Here is a 13,878-nt window from a genome sequence, read left to right as displayed (position 1 = left end):
AGAGAGAAAGTAAGGAAAACATTTCCAACACCCAGCCATGCTAAGCATTGGGGAAGGTATTAAATGGAAGAGGGAGAGCCTGAGTGAGTCTAAACTAATGAGTCTACAAACTTAGTCCAATGACGTCACCAAGATGACAGCTATGAAATCTGTGGACTCAAACTGGTGTGCAGAGAATTAGACTTAATTGGAGAAAAAAGGACTGTTTCAACTACCCTCCCACAGGGATCTCTAAAGGGACTTCAGGGAGAGCTTGTGATCCCCAGCAGTTGAAATAAAGGCCCCAAAAATCAATCCAGAGATGCCAGGTTTCATTCAGGTGCCTCACATTATCCCCCAATCCTCATGTTCCCAGCACAACTCAGCACTGCATCTTCTGCTCTTTCTCCCTCTTTTATCTTCTCATCTGATCCCAAACCTGTCTCTGCTGCAGAGCACCTGTAGAGTGAGATTAGACAGCCCAGCCAGCACTGCCAGCCTACATAGTCTAGTAAAGTAAAGGCACTCAACCAGATTAGTCAGACAGTGACCCAGACAAAGGGCATGAGCAGAGTGCATGTGAGCAGCTGCAATGATCCACATGTTGGTTTAGAGCATCTGTCCATCACCGGCAGATCCTCTCATATCCTGACGGTATCCAAACCACGCTTCCTCCACCCAGCCTGTATTCTCTTTTTACCCTCAAGACTTTACCTGTTTTTTGAAGTCAAGGAAATAAACTAGAGGAGAACTCAACAGCAGAAAACAAGCAAAAGGGATTACCTTGACCTTTTAAGAGATTTCAAACATTATCTTACCTTTTAAAAATGAAACTTTGGTAAGATTTTAGTATCTTTGTCCTGCATAAACCTTCAGTCTCAGAATGCTCTACAGATTGCTCTGAACCTTCTTCCATTTCTGCCTCCATCAAAATGTTTCTGAACTTCGACACTGATTCCTATTCTGTTTAGCAAGCAGGTCTGTAGCCACAGACTCCTGAACCTTGTTTAGCTGCTTCAAGCTGCACAGTGACTGGATCACATTACCATTTCGAGTTCTCTGGATGTTGAAATGAGCATAAAGGACCTTTCTCTCTGCATCAGGGCACATGATCAAGTTACCCCATCCCTGCAAGTTCCTGCCTGTGAGCTGAGCCACTGTCACCATCCAACTGCACAAGCTTAGCCTGTGACAAAAACAAGACAACATGTCTTATTTAAACACTTTTTCACTGTGGATGAGGCTACTGCAACTATCTCATGTTTACTGGGCTCAATAGGAAGACTTCTTGACAAGAGTAGTAGGCATGTCTTCTCTTTTGAGCCCCAGTGCTTTCTGAAGAAAGCATTTCTAGGGCTGCTGTAGGCTGACAATGCTCAAACAAAAGCCTATACTCAGAGGAAGGTGTAAGACTGTGGTACCATGTCAAAACATGCAGTGTCATGGAAAGACTTTCCCAGACACCAGATTTCCTTTCTGAATCTGGCCCTCAGAGTCTAGCTTGACCATGTGGACCAAAGTTGGTGTTAAGATCTACACTACACCCCTATGACCAGGCTAGCACTCATCACACTCCATGGTCCAGCTTGTTACATCTGCTAAATGGATCTAGCTCATCTGAAGGTGTCCACACCACTGAATGAAACTGAGTAGTACCCCATGCCACGCACATACCATGTAGTGGGGGGATCAGGAAACCCAGCTCTCTGTCTGGCAGGTCCCAGTACTCACTCTGAGTACAGGGTTGCATCCACATGGGCTGAACAAGGATGCAAGGGAGATTTGAATCCAGACAGCTCTCAAAATGCTGCACCCTCAGATCCCAGATCTCCCAAGTGTGCTGTCTTTGATCCCAGATCCAGACTGGTATCCAGGTTGCCTCTATACCGAGGCAATACTATACTATATACACGATGAGATCCTTGGGTTTCTCCATACTCTCATGAGATCTGTGAGGTCCATACCAAACAGTGCCCCTGTCAAAGGGAACCAGAGGTCCTGCTCCAGCTATCTTGTAGGCAAGGGGAACAGCAGCTGGGGAAGAGATCCCATCCACATCATCATAACAATGCAGATGTTTCCCAGAACCTATAGTACCAGTCTGCCTCCTTGCACATGTCAGGTGCCAGCTAGGCATGGGAAGGTGCTGAGATGGAAAGCAGCAGGACAAAAAATATGTTTCCAGAGGAAAAAGTTACTCAAGAATGAAGACAGAACACCTTGGAGATCTGGGCTGCATTTTGAGTGCTGTCTGGTGTGTAAACCTGCCTTGTGTCAAGGATGCAGCAGTGCTCAGAGGTCTGTGACCACTGGAGAAGAGGAGGAGGAAGGCAGGGGTGACTCAGAATGTGGCAGGATTTGCTAGTAGCTACACTTAGAGGTGGTAAGAAAGGCTTTAACAGTGCTCCAAGGGGGAAATATGTGATTTCCCACTCCTTTTCCCAAGGCAGGGGTAAAAAGGAAGGCCAGACCATTCAGGAAAGAACTGGGACCTTCAGGAAAAACACTGGTTAAAAATGTATACACCAGGAGCATCAGGGCTACAGGGGGTGAGGCACATGGGGCTACACGGAGTGATGGGGTTTTATCCCCTGGCCCATAGGGACTGTCTGGGCCATGGGGAGAACACGCTGAGCTTCTTGAGGTGTAGGGTCTAACACCCTTGCCCCGCCTACCTGGTAAGATGCCTGTCTTGTGCCACAGGCCAAACAGAAGTGACTAAGCGCCGTGACCAAGCTGCCTGTGCGAGGCAGTCTCTTCTTTCCCAGGGAACTGCAGCTACCACCAAGTTTGCATGGTGCTTTCTCAACATGGTGTTTAAAATCCAGTGGATCATTTACAACCGTTCAGTGAAACAATGAGAGGTGGGACAACCTAAAGGTGCCAGACAAGCTTTTGAATACAGATATTTAAAAGAAATGCAAGAATTTTAGAAGAATGAGATACCTGTCAGCTTTCCAGATCATCACACCTCACAACATCTTCATTACCTCCCCATATGTTATACACATGTGCAATTCTATGATAGATCATCAGTAACCATAAAATCAGGGGGACTATGTGTTATTTAGATAACAATTGAGAGAGATCATAAAAAAGGAATGTGAAGGAAAAAGTCAATTACAATTTTAACTCTGGAGACCCTACCATCTTTTCACATCATTAAGAAAAAAACAGTCAGTCAAGGATGATGCTCCCACAGAGGAAAGAAGTTTTTCAAAAGGAGAAACTTCTGTGTAAGTCACACGGCATTTTGCCAGTTTCTTTCCATTGCTGAAATTAGGCTTTTAGTGAAAATAGCGTATATCTAATGCAATGCAAATATGTAGCATGGATCTATGTTGGTGCACACAAAGGAAAAATCCTGGGGAAGGACGGTATGGTCATTGTATTAATGGTGCTGCGTCTCAGCATGATGTCCCTAGTGCAGTGGAAGGCTAAGCACAACAAAAGAGCAAATTTTAAGTGCAGTTTTCTAATCAGAAAAGCTTTTAAAGGATACCTGGCCAGTCCCTGCTGTGGCTGCAATCAGATGTCCTTTAAAATCATAAAAGATTGAGCTTTCCAAGGCAGAAACATCCCCATAAAATCTGCATAGCAGAATTGTCAACAGAGAGGCACAGCCAGCTGTACTGTCACTTCTGGGCATGAGCAGCTGGAATGGAAATATAGCACAGATCTCAAAATAACTGCCTGGTCCTTGGCTCTCGGGGTGCCTGCTCGTTTGGACGGGATCCTGGTGGGCTGTCCAGCGTGCTGGCACTGCCTGGGTGGTGCGGTGTCCCCCAGTGGGGAAAGACTCTCCGACACAGAAATAATGCGCTCCACCAGAAAGAGCTGAACCAACAGTCAGGCACCTGGCTTCTAGATCCACCCTTGTATACATGTTTTGATTTTTATTTTTGTGTGCCCATTTTCTACTGCATTTGTGACAACTGAATAGGAGGGAATGCTAAAAAGCATTTCCACCACATTAAATCAAATTAAACATTTTGGGAAATCTGTTCTTGCTTTCTGGAGACTCAAGGAAAAATGTGATGGCAGGGCGCAGATGTATTTTCTGCAATTTTCTTATGACTTATGCTTAGAAGATTCATGTCTTTTTTCTTGTATTTCCTATAGCCTCTTTTGGTTTTCTCTCCTATCCTCAAAAAAACCCAAACCCAAAACCAAACCAACAAAAAAAACCTGCTAAAAAGGTAACAAGCACATCGTACAAGTATCAGTAAACCTGTATATTGGAAGAGCTGGGAATGCTTAAAATCCAGCTGCAATTTTAAGTAGCATGTTCTTCAAGTTACCATTGCAATAGTTATCAACCTCTTCCTCTCTAAGATAGACACCAGCAAAATAAATCGTATTTTTTGAAAGATCTAGGGAAAGATCAGTGGCTTTGGGAAAAATCAGAGAGAAGTAGCGATTTAAGAAGATTCCAGGAGGCAATAAAGCATTTATGCAAAAATAAAACAAAACAAATAAGGGGAAAGAAGCTATATGGGGGGAGCAGGGGGAGAGGTACTTACACTCTTCTTCCATAACAATTATTTTAGTTTCTGTGGCTGGTAAGACTTGTGGTGCTTTCGTTGTTCCTGGGGAAATTAAGGTAAGAAAGTAGTGAACAAAATATCTATTTTGAGCAGAGAAGAGTGGGCTTAGCTACTGCAGGGAGGAGGACAAGAGCAGGTGCTGCTGGGTGGTGCAGGCTGGGGTGGCTGTCAACGTGTTAGTACTGGTTAGAGTACACTCAGATGGGTAACTGGGTAACACAGGCAGATAAATGAGTGCCCCTGCAGTGGATGGCACAGGGCATGCCAGTCCCCTCACTGTAAAGGGCCTCATGCCATTAGGATCTCTGTCATGATAAAAAGGCAGAAATGGCTCAGGATTCACCTGGCAGGTGATAAGTGAAACTGTGGGAGGTTTTCTTAGCCCTTACGGCCATGAGAGTGCAAAGACGGGATCACAGAACACAACAGCGAGAAAAATGTGGAGTTTAAGAAGAGGTGAGATCATCTGAAATGCCTCCATCCCACAAGTATGTGCAGTGCTGCAGCACGAAGTAATGCTCGTACAAGAGACGGAGGAACACGAAACAGATGAAGGCCGTGGCCCAAGGCAATATGGGAGCTGAGCACATGTAACGATTTCCTCTTTATAAACCAGGATACTGGGAAAGTCCAATGTCCACAGTCATGGGCTCTACTCAAGCCCGCTGGCAGCAACAGCCCGTTCTGTATCAAAGCCCCTCACCACCCTCTAGATGCACGAAGGAGAAAGCACCAGGAGCCTACACTGTGCGTGCAGCACCCTGCCAGAGATAGGGGGTGAGATCACCATAAAGAGGTAAAAGCAGAAAGAATTTTTTATAAAAGTTTGATTTTTCCTGCAGTGTTTAGCAAAGAAGGGAGGTGTCAGTTAAGGAGGTATCTAGAAATGTTCTGAGGAAAAAAAGAATCTGAAACAGTCACATCTCAGCTGTGCCCTCACGTCCATGTGACACCAATATTAGACTACCCAATAAAGAGAACTGGGAAATGGGACATTTTTCTAAGAAAGCATCTAATTTACCTCAAAGTAATAAAAATCTGAAAATAGCACCAAAGCACAATACTTTTTGGCTAAGCCCAAAAGCATTTCCTCAGAAACTGACAGTTTCCCAAAGCTTTTCAATGCAAAAGCATTTATTTCTGAGCCGGGCATTTTGTGGAAATACCAGAATTGCAGAGGAGAGATGAGGTGATGGGTTTGGCTGATGGGCATTTTCTAAGTGACAAGGGGTTGCTGCACTGCAGCCTCTCTCTTTCTAAAGAAAATCTCTCTTTAAAGTGGTGTTTTCGGTGATTTGCAACAGATCTGCATGGCTGATAAGGTGATCTTTTGAAACTGGTATAAACTGAAAAGTGGTGGTGGAATAGAGCAAAGAGTACTTTGCAACGTCAACACTGCCTCATCAGGCGGAGAAATTTTTACCAGCAGAGACTGAATCTCAGACCTCCATGGGCCTGAGGGTTTCATGTGTGAGCTCCTTCTCTGCCAGCCAGGACTCAAGTGGGCTCAGGAGCCTCCGTCTCTGGCCTCTGCACCCCTTCAGGGGAATGGCGTGTTGGGCTGAGGACATCTCGCTCCTCCATGATGCTCATCTCAAGCCTCAACAGCTCAGGCCACCTCTTGCAATGCCACCTCTCTACAGGGGCACCCAGAGATGTCCCCAAACCTCGTGTCTCTGTATCACAAGATGCAGTGTTAGCTCAGGACTTTTTTCCAGTCCTGGATTCACCGATGTGTATCACAGCAATATTACAGGACCTCCAACAATACTGCTAAGTGTCAGGTCAGAAAGTGTGCTTTCAGCAGACAGCCCCAGAGCATCAGTCCCAGCCAGCCTGCCCGGGGCCAGCAGATGCAGCAGGTTCCGGGCAGTAGTAAAGATGCAGAATACAAAGCAGCAGAACATACAGAAACAGCAATAGTGAGCTTCTGGGGAAGAGCGGAAGGCTCCAACGGGAGGCCAGCTCGCTCGTCTGCTCTGATGAATTGTTATAAACTGCTAGAACTTCACAGAACTCTGTGTTGAGACTTAGCCACGACAGGATCAGTGCTAAGAGCCTGGAGAAGAATGCAGGGAGCGACAGAAGACAGCACACACGTGGATTCAGAGACAAGCAGATGCCCTGAGGACTTCTCTACTGAAAGATATCACAGAAGGGAGCTTGCAGAAGTGAGGAAAGTGCCAAGGTCCCAAGAAGGCCCAGCAGTAAGGAAAGAGGGAGACTCCAGGACAGCAATTGCCTGGGCACAGATGAAGGCTGCTCGGCTCTGGGTAGCTCCAGGGGGAAGTAAAAAAAGAGTGCAAAGGGAGTGACAGAGCTGCAAAACATCATCTTGTTTACCTTTGCAAGGGATTACAACAAGCATTCAACTGCTGTCCTGCCAGGTGACCGGCAAATAGCAGCAGCAATGTGTGCATGCAGCTGCGAGTGGCAAGCGGAAGACAGATTTGCAAGGCAGCTTAGAAAATGGATCAATCAAGGCACTGCCAGAGCAGGGCACAGTGGCAATCTACTGGATCTGCAGCACCTTGCAGCCTGCAGCTCCCATTAGGAAAAGGTACAAGCCAGATCTTTGGGTCTCTTTGGTTGCTCTTCAGGTCTCAACACATTTCTGGGCAACTGAAGTGTGTCCTCATACTCTCTGTGACCAGAGCAAGAGCAGCCACCTGTCCTTGCCAGACAGCATGCCTTCCTCTGGAGGAAGAGTTAAACCCTGACAAATGCTGCCATTACCTGTGCATGCGGGAAGGGGCAGTTGGAAGTTGTAGTAGCCTGATGTGCATTTTCCTGGTGCCATAAGCAGTGTGCAGGATCAGAGCCTTGCAGCAGGCACTGCTCAATCACACCGTTCCTCTTGTGAAAGGGGATTGCTAGCAACTGGGAGGGGAGGGTGGAGGAGGCAGACAGGGCTCTGACAGCAGGCACATGCTGCCCATGCATATTGCACATGGGGGGGTGGGGATTGCACATCCAGCTCCCAGACAAAACAGGAACAGACACATTGCGATGGGACAGCTAGAGCATGAGTCAGAAGAAAAGGAGCAGCGCTGCCTCAGTTAGCTTTCTCTGGAAACCTTTCCTATCATGACTGGAAAGAAAAGTTAGCAGTAGGGCTAACTTCACAGACGTGAAGCATGAAGGCATGGAGGTCTGAGCATGGATGGCCTTTCTCTAGACTTTGCAAGCACTGGGTTTTTACAGGCAGAGTAACTGAGGGGGAGGCTACGTGATATCGCAGCTTCACAGAATAAAAGATTCGGGACTGCAAACACTGCTGAGGCAGAGGTTAATAGACATGCCAGGAAGCAGCAGGAGAAAGCTACCTTCCTTCACATTTGACTAATGCTAATAAGAGCACAACAGAGAAACTGGATCACACCAAAAGGCTGTAGAGCACAGAGCCCAGGCTCCTGCAGTGGCCCATTGTGAATGGCAGGAGGAAGAGCTTAGGAAACAGAGCTTGTACAGAGTCATCCCTCCCCTAGTCGCACCCTCCTGGCTTCTGGCAACCACTGTAGGGACTTTCTGAGCTGGAGGGTGCATCCAAACCATCATGTTAAGCAATATAATTATTATGACCAAGATAATAATAAAACCACCTAACCTCAGACTCCATCCACTGAGCTCTAAGAGATGGAGCACACATTCTAGGATGAAAACCAGAAGCAACTTCACTCATCACAAAGCTATGGTTTAATTACTTGTCTTCTGGTGAATTTTGCTTCTCAGAAATGCTTTAAAAAAAGAAAACATCAAGCCCACCAGCTTTCTTTCCTCCTCACCCCTTTTTAAAAAAATACATAGACTGTAAGTTTATTTAAAATGTAAATTAACGACATTGCCAGTGACAGATAACAAAGATAAACATTTATGCTAAGCTGCATTTTTCTTATCTCCCAAGATTGTTTTACTTGATATCCTGAAAGCATGAAATAAAATACAAGACAGATCATGTGCAGAACCTCCCGCTTCCTGCTTGAATGGCAGACAGCTCAAGACATTTGCTGGCTTCTTCACTTACCACTTTTCACATTCAGGCTGCCTTTTGCGGTGTCTTTCCCTAAAACGTTCTCCGCTTCGCAGCTGTACTCCCCAGCATCTTCCAGCTTCACCTTGTTGAACTGCAGTCTGGAAATCTTTCTGTTGAAAAGTACAGCAGACATTTCTTACTCGATTGCTAACCATCCTCATGAATTGATAACCATTCCTGGCCCTGGTATGCTGTCTGGTACGTCACCCCTTCTTGAGAGGATGGGCTGCCTGACCTCACAAGCTGAATAGGCACTCAAGCCTGGTCAGGATTCAGATGAGACCCTTCCCAGGAATCACAACCACCATGATTTCCTAAATGAACGTCTCCCTCTGAACACACTACTATTAGCATGTTGCCATGGCTCAGTCTGACACCTGCTCTCATTCACACAGAAGGTCTTGCGAGGAGTTGAGCCCCAGAGTCCCAGCATCCTAGCACACAGACTTTCTGCACTGGAGAAAAGCCACTTTACTGATGGACAGTAGGATATGCCTGCAAGACAGAGAAGTGGAGATGAGATGCATGTTCTGCACCTTCCTCAGCAAGGAGGCTGAGCAGTCCAGTGCTTTACTGGCTGTGTTCAGCAGTGCCACATACTCAAACAAACGCAAACACCCACAGGGTTGGGGGGACTCATCCTTTTCCAGCCTGCAAATGGAAAACCCTGTGGTTTGACCTAGACAGCTAGCTTGTAGCTTTATCTGAGCCAACAAATAGGGCAAATACTTTGTCTCCCCCATATACACACACTCCAATGTACTACAAACATGTGGGGCTGAACTGCACACAATCATCTTATCAGCCAGAAGTGCCTAGAAAGAGCAGAAGATGATGATTGCCCATGTCACCTAACAACATGTGCTGCGTGCTTCACAGGAGAGGGACCAGCTCTGCGGCAGAGCTCTGCAGTGCTACAGAAAGATGAGCATCGCCTTTCCCACCGGCTATGACTGACGTCACATTCTCTGGGATGTCTCTCTGACTAATAGGCAAAACCTTCTATTGCCTAGTTTAACAGAGATCTGTAGGAGCCTTCAACACACACTGAATACCACTTATGAGACCACAGTGTGATTCCCACGTTAGGTCCTCTGTTTTACTACATTTTCTTCCATTTTAGCCATCTTATCAGAAACCACCCTGTGTACTCTTCTCATGAGAACATGTCTCTGCTGTCTACCCCAAGCTTTTATCTCAGGTCTGTGTCATAGAGTTGCTTTATTTAGAGAATTGGAAACACTGCCAGCTTTAGAAAGAGGTCCCAGTGGCCTATGTCACTGAAGGCAAATAAAATTCCTTTTATGTGGAAAACAATCATTAGCTTTGGACATATTTGCAATGTTACATGTGTCATCTGAGAAGGACTTTTCTTTGGGCTGTGCAAATCATCATCTATAGGAAGTCCTTCACAGAAGCACACTGGCATCTTTTTAACACCCTGACATGTTGTTCTACTGGGAGGCACGGCACAAGAACACAGCATGAACATCTCACTAGTTATAGTAGTAAATTAAAAGCACTTGGAGACAACTTCATACAGCTCCCAGGATACAGGCGCTGCCCTGTTTTACAGGATGCGGTCAAGTGTTCAGTTGCACGAGTTTAGGCCCCATGTGGAGTAATTTTTAAATGAATGTTGACAGTATGCAAAGATTTCTTGAATCCCTCTAATCCTAGGTCTCCCCTAATCCACTGTACAAAGCCAGTTATTTGGGCCAACATGTTCCAACATGAGTGCCTAATCAAGCAGGCTGATTCAGAGTGGTGCAAAGCTGCCTTGACTCCCAGTGCTGTACACTTCTCTGAATTTTCTCAAGTCTCGTCGAGCAACCTGTGACAGTTCTGGGCATCATGGTCCTTGCTGCTGTGGTGTCTTGGGAGTCAAGTAGCATCCATGAGACAGCAAAGCATTTAAGGGCCTCCAGGGCCTGTTGCTGCCCGCTGGCAGTTGGGTTCTGCATCTTGCTGGGGAGGTACGATGGGCACCTGATGAAGGGGGTTGGCTCTGTTGGACTGTAGTGCCCAGTCCAGCACCACGTTCCCCACTCCCTCCACTGAGGCAGGTGTAGGAACACTAGGCAAAGGGTCGAGGTGGGCCTCTGATACTACTGCGTGCAACTCCAAGAAGACAGCCCCCAGCACAGCCATTACCGTCTCTCAGTTGTCTCAACTCTTGTTGACAGAATACACCATTTGTTTTATAAACCACCTCTATGACAGGCTTGTAGCTATTGCTGCAACACAGAGTGAAAAGGCAGGCAGCACGTGTTGAAAGAAGTTTGGAAGAGCGAGGCTCTAACTCCAAGTCCTGTAGAAAACAGTACCCTTGCACACCAACATGCTGAGGTTATCTGCTAGTGCAGAGCTGAAAGCATTAACAAATACGCTGCCTTCAGCTGCCAGAGGACAGATATTCTAATGATAATTAGCTGCATTGCAATCTTATATGCACAGCACGTTTCACCATGTGTAGTAACTGGAAAAATCCACTACAGCATTAGAATATCACCTATGTATGTGATGCTTTACAGATAAGGGTTTTAAGTCCCAAAGATACAAATTAGTAAGTTATTAGTGACACAAAAGGCTAATGAAAGGGAGCACACTTGACAGATTCATCTCCAAGAACAGCATGAGAGACATTTGGTCTTTTACCTGGGACTGGAGAGGAATGTGAGCAGAATAAAAAGCAATGTTGGCATTTATAGCCTATCGCATCAAGGTGAAACCAAAGAGGATTATTTTGTTTTAATGCACAAGACTGTTGTGCTGTCAAAAGAGCTTATTTTTATTTTCCATCACAGTTTGTTGAAATTCTCCCGGACTGTAAGATCCCCTTGAAAAATCAAGAGCTTTTTCTTGCTTTTCATGCCCCAGACCAATGGTGTAGCTACTCTTGGTCTCCACTCTGTTCTGTATAATGTCAGGTAACAGACTTGGGGGAGAGAGATGAAGGGTACAGACAAGGATCAGTTTTAATGTGGAGCATAACCACAGTAAAGAGAATTTCCCTATTCCAGGAAGCACTGAAACAGCCAGAGAGATACCTTGTTTCACAGCATTAGTCATGCACCTTTTAATTCACATGTGCACTAGAAGAACTGAACTGAAGGATGTAAAAGAGATTAGACCTTGCTTGATCTGTGTGTGGCAAAGACAAAGATGACCATTCTGTCTCTGTTCTATTTTACTATCTCCAAGTGCTACTGAAATATCTCAAAACTGCCTAGGAAATTGGGTTTTCAAGTTTGTGTTCTTCCTCCTGCTGTCCCCGAGGGCAGGTACTGTGTTCACTTGAGGGCTAAGGCGTGTTTTTACAGAAATACCAAGTAGTAGCATACAAGGAATTATGTTGTGCACAGGAGTTTTGTATCAAGTCCCCTGCTGCCCTCCTGGGCAGTGTGTGTCTTGGGGACGCCAGCCCCTGGGAAAGCCCTACCGTGCGCGTTCACAAGGGTGCCTGGCTGCCAGATGATGCCATTCTTCTGGAGGAAGGCACTGCCCTGGGGCTGTTTGTTCAGTGAAAGGGCCAGGGTCACTGACAGATCCCATCATTTCATGGCAGTGCAACTCTGTTGACATTTCTTTACTCCAGGGTAAAATATGCCTCATTGTCTTTTCTGACCCTCAGCACATCTGACTTAGCCACGCACTAATTATCTCCTGTAGCGCCAGTGGAGGAATAAGCCATGGGGAATATGTTGTCTGCAAGCTCTGGGGGATAGGATTCACAAGGAGACCTTCAGCCTGGCCAGAAGAATATCCCCCAAAATACCTTCCTGGCTAAGAGAAAAGAGTCCCCCAGAGGGCAGTTTGGAGCAATGAGTAAATCACCCTCTGCAGTGCCAATCTCCAGACTACAATGGGAAACAGGGAGATCAGCCCCTGGCTGGGACCTACACAAAGATCCTGGCAAATTCTGGCCAGGAAGGGTGGCCTCAGCTGCTGTAATTTAGACATCTCAGAGTTAGACATGTAAATGTCTTGGGCCCTGAGGCCTCCAGTATAGTCAGAGGAAAAGAAACAGGCACTTCATCTCAGCCAAGGAGGAACTTTTCATGACAGGAGTCATGTTCCCACCAGCACTTTGGTCAAGCTTGAATCATTTTTCTCCTCTTCCCTATTGCCAAGTGGAAATGGGACCATCCTCCCAGGTCATCTCCTCGCAAAGCCATTCACCTCAGAGCATGTGAGCAGGAGAGCAGCTGCCACGACAGACACCTACGTTTCACTGAGGACTCTGTTCCCTATGTGAGTTCAGCTGCTTCTGCACCATTCAGGACAAAAATAGCTCTAGGATTACTACTGTTGTAGTATTTTATTAGTCTTCTAAAAATAGGGTAGCTAACACGTAAGTAAGAAAGAAGTCAAGGAATTAGTTGATGAAGAGAATTTGAAGACTACACCATATGTGGCCCCTAAATTGTCAATGAAGAACACTACACATAGTAAACACACCTGAGATCCTAGGAAAAGGAAATTCCCAAATATGACCCTTGCAAAGGACACACTGAATACACTGCTGTGGTTACCTATTAACTCCATTCCTCTCTGTTTGCACAGAGAGCCGGTGGCAGGAAGCACACCAATATTGCAGAGAGCAGAAAGGCCAGCAATTGCTATAACGTGTACTGCTTACACTCCTGCCAAAGATTTAATTGGTGCCTATGTGCTGTCCTGGCACTCTGCACAGTGGAGCATTTGCCCTGAGAGAGCAGGTTAATGATTGGCAAGAAGATTCAGAATATCCAGTTCTTCAGCTTACAGTCAAGAAGTGTTTTCCAGAAACTGTCAACATCAGGCAGACCCACTGGCCGGAGCAGGGACTATCAGTACCCTGGCCTCGGGGAACACTTTCATCTTCCCCAGCACACAGCGGGATAAAATCAGGTAGAAGCGATCACTGCAATGCAAATCAGCATAGGGATGGCCATGGCAAAGCACCTCTGTCCAGCAGAGCAGAAGTGGCAGCCAGGAACATCCTCTTCCCTGCACAGACAGATGGAAACCACCCCAATCTCTTCCCTGCCCTTCAGTTACAGAGCAGCACAACAGAGCTGGGCAAGCCGGCTGTGCCTTGAAGTGCTTGAGAAAAACAAGTGGCCCTATGCTGGCTGCTATGCACTCTAGGGCATGATCTGGCTAGCTCGGGATTAGCTACAGAAACAGCAAATGGGAAAGGGGAGAAAAAAATGCCCTCAAGCAAAGCAATCAAATAAGAGGGGTAAGGACAGGAAGGTTTGGACTTTTCAGCTCAGCCATCATCCCTTCTGCAGTGGGTGAAGTCCTCCTCCCCTCACACCATCTGCCCCGCTC

The 13,878-nt window shown here is 46.3% G+C and overlaps 1 protein-coding gene across 6 annotated transcripts in view; it reads right to left on the bottom strand.

Moving 5' to 3' along the window:
• NRG2 (neuregulin 2) overlaps window positions 1–13,878 on the bottom strand; it is a 176,211-nt gene that overhangs the window by 43,419 nt on the left and 118,914 nt on the right. For 3 of the 6 annotated variants that reach the window (XM_087760042.1, XM_087760041.1, XM_087760043.1), the window contains exons 3-4: window positions 8,551–8,669; window positions 4,503–4,568 (exon numbers count right to left, since the gene is read on the bottom strand). In XM_087760042.1, coding sequence (XP_087616168.1) covers window positions 4,503–4,568; window positions 8,551–8,669 — 185 coding nt within the window. The remainder of the gene's footprint in view (window positions 1–4,502; window positions 4,569–8,550; window positions 8,670–13,878) is intronic. The other 3 variants (XM_087760045.1, XM_087760044.1, XM_087760046.1) reach the window with 1 other exon arrangement.

The sequence above is a fragment of the Nipponia nippon genome, unplaced genomic scaffold (genome assembly GCF_047370975.1).
Source record: "Nipponia nippon isolate SJK-2023a ecotype South Korea unplaced genomic scaffold, ASM4737097v1 scaffold_21, whole genome shotgun sequence".
Classification (NCBI taxonomy): Eukaryota; Metazoa; Chordata; class Aves; order Pelecaniformes; family Threskiornithidae; genus Nipponia; species Nipponia nippon.
Note: the sequence above shows the minus strand (reverse complement) of the source record. Positions and strands in the feature narration are given on the sequence as shown.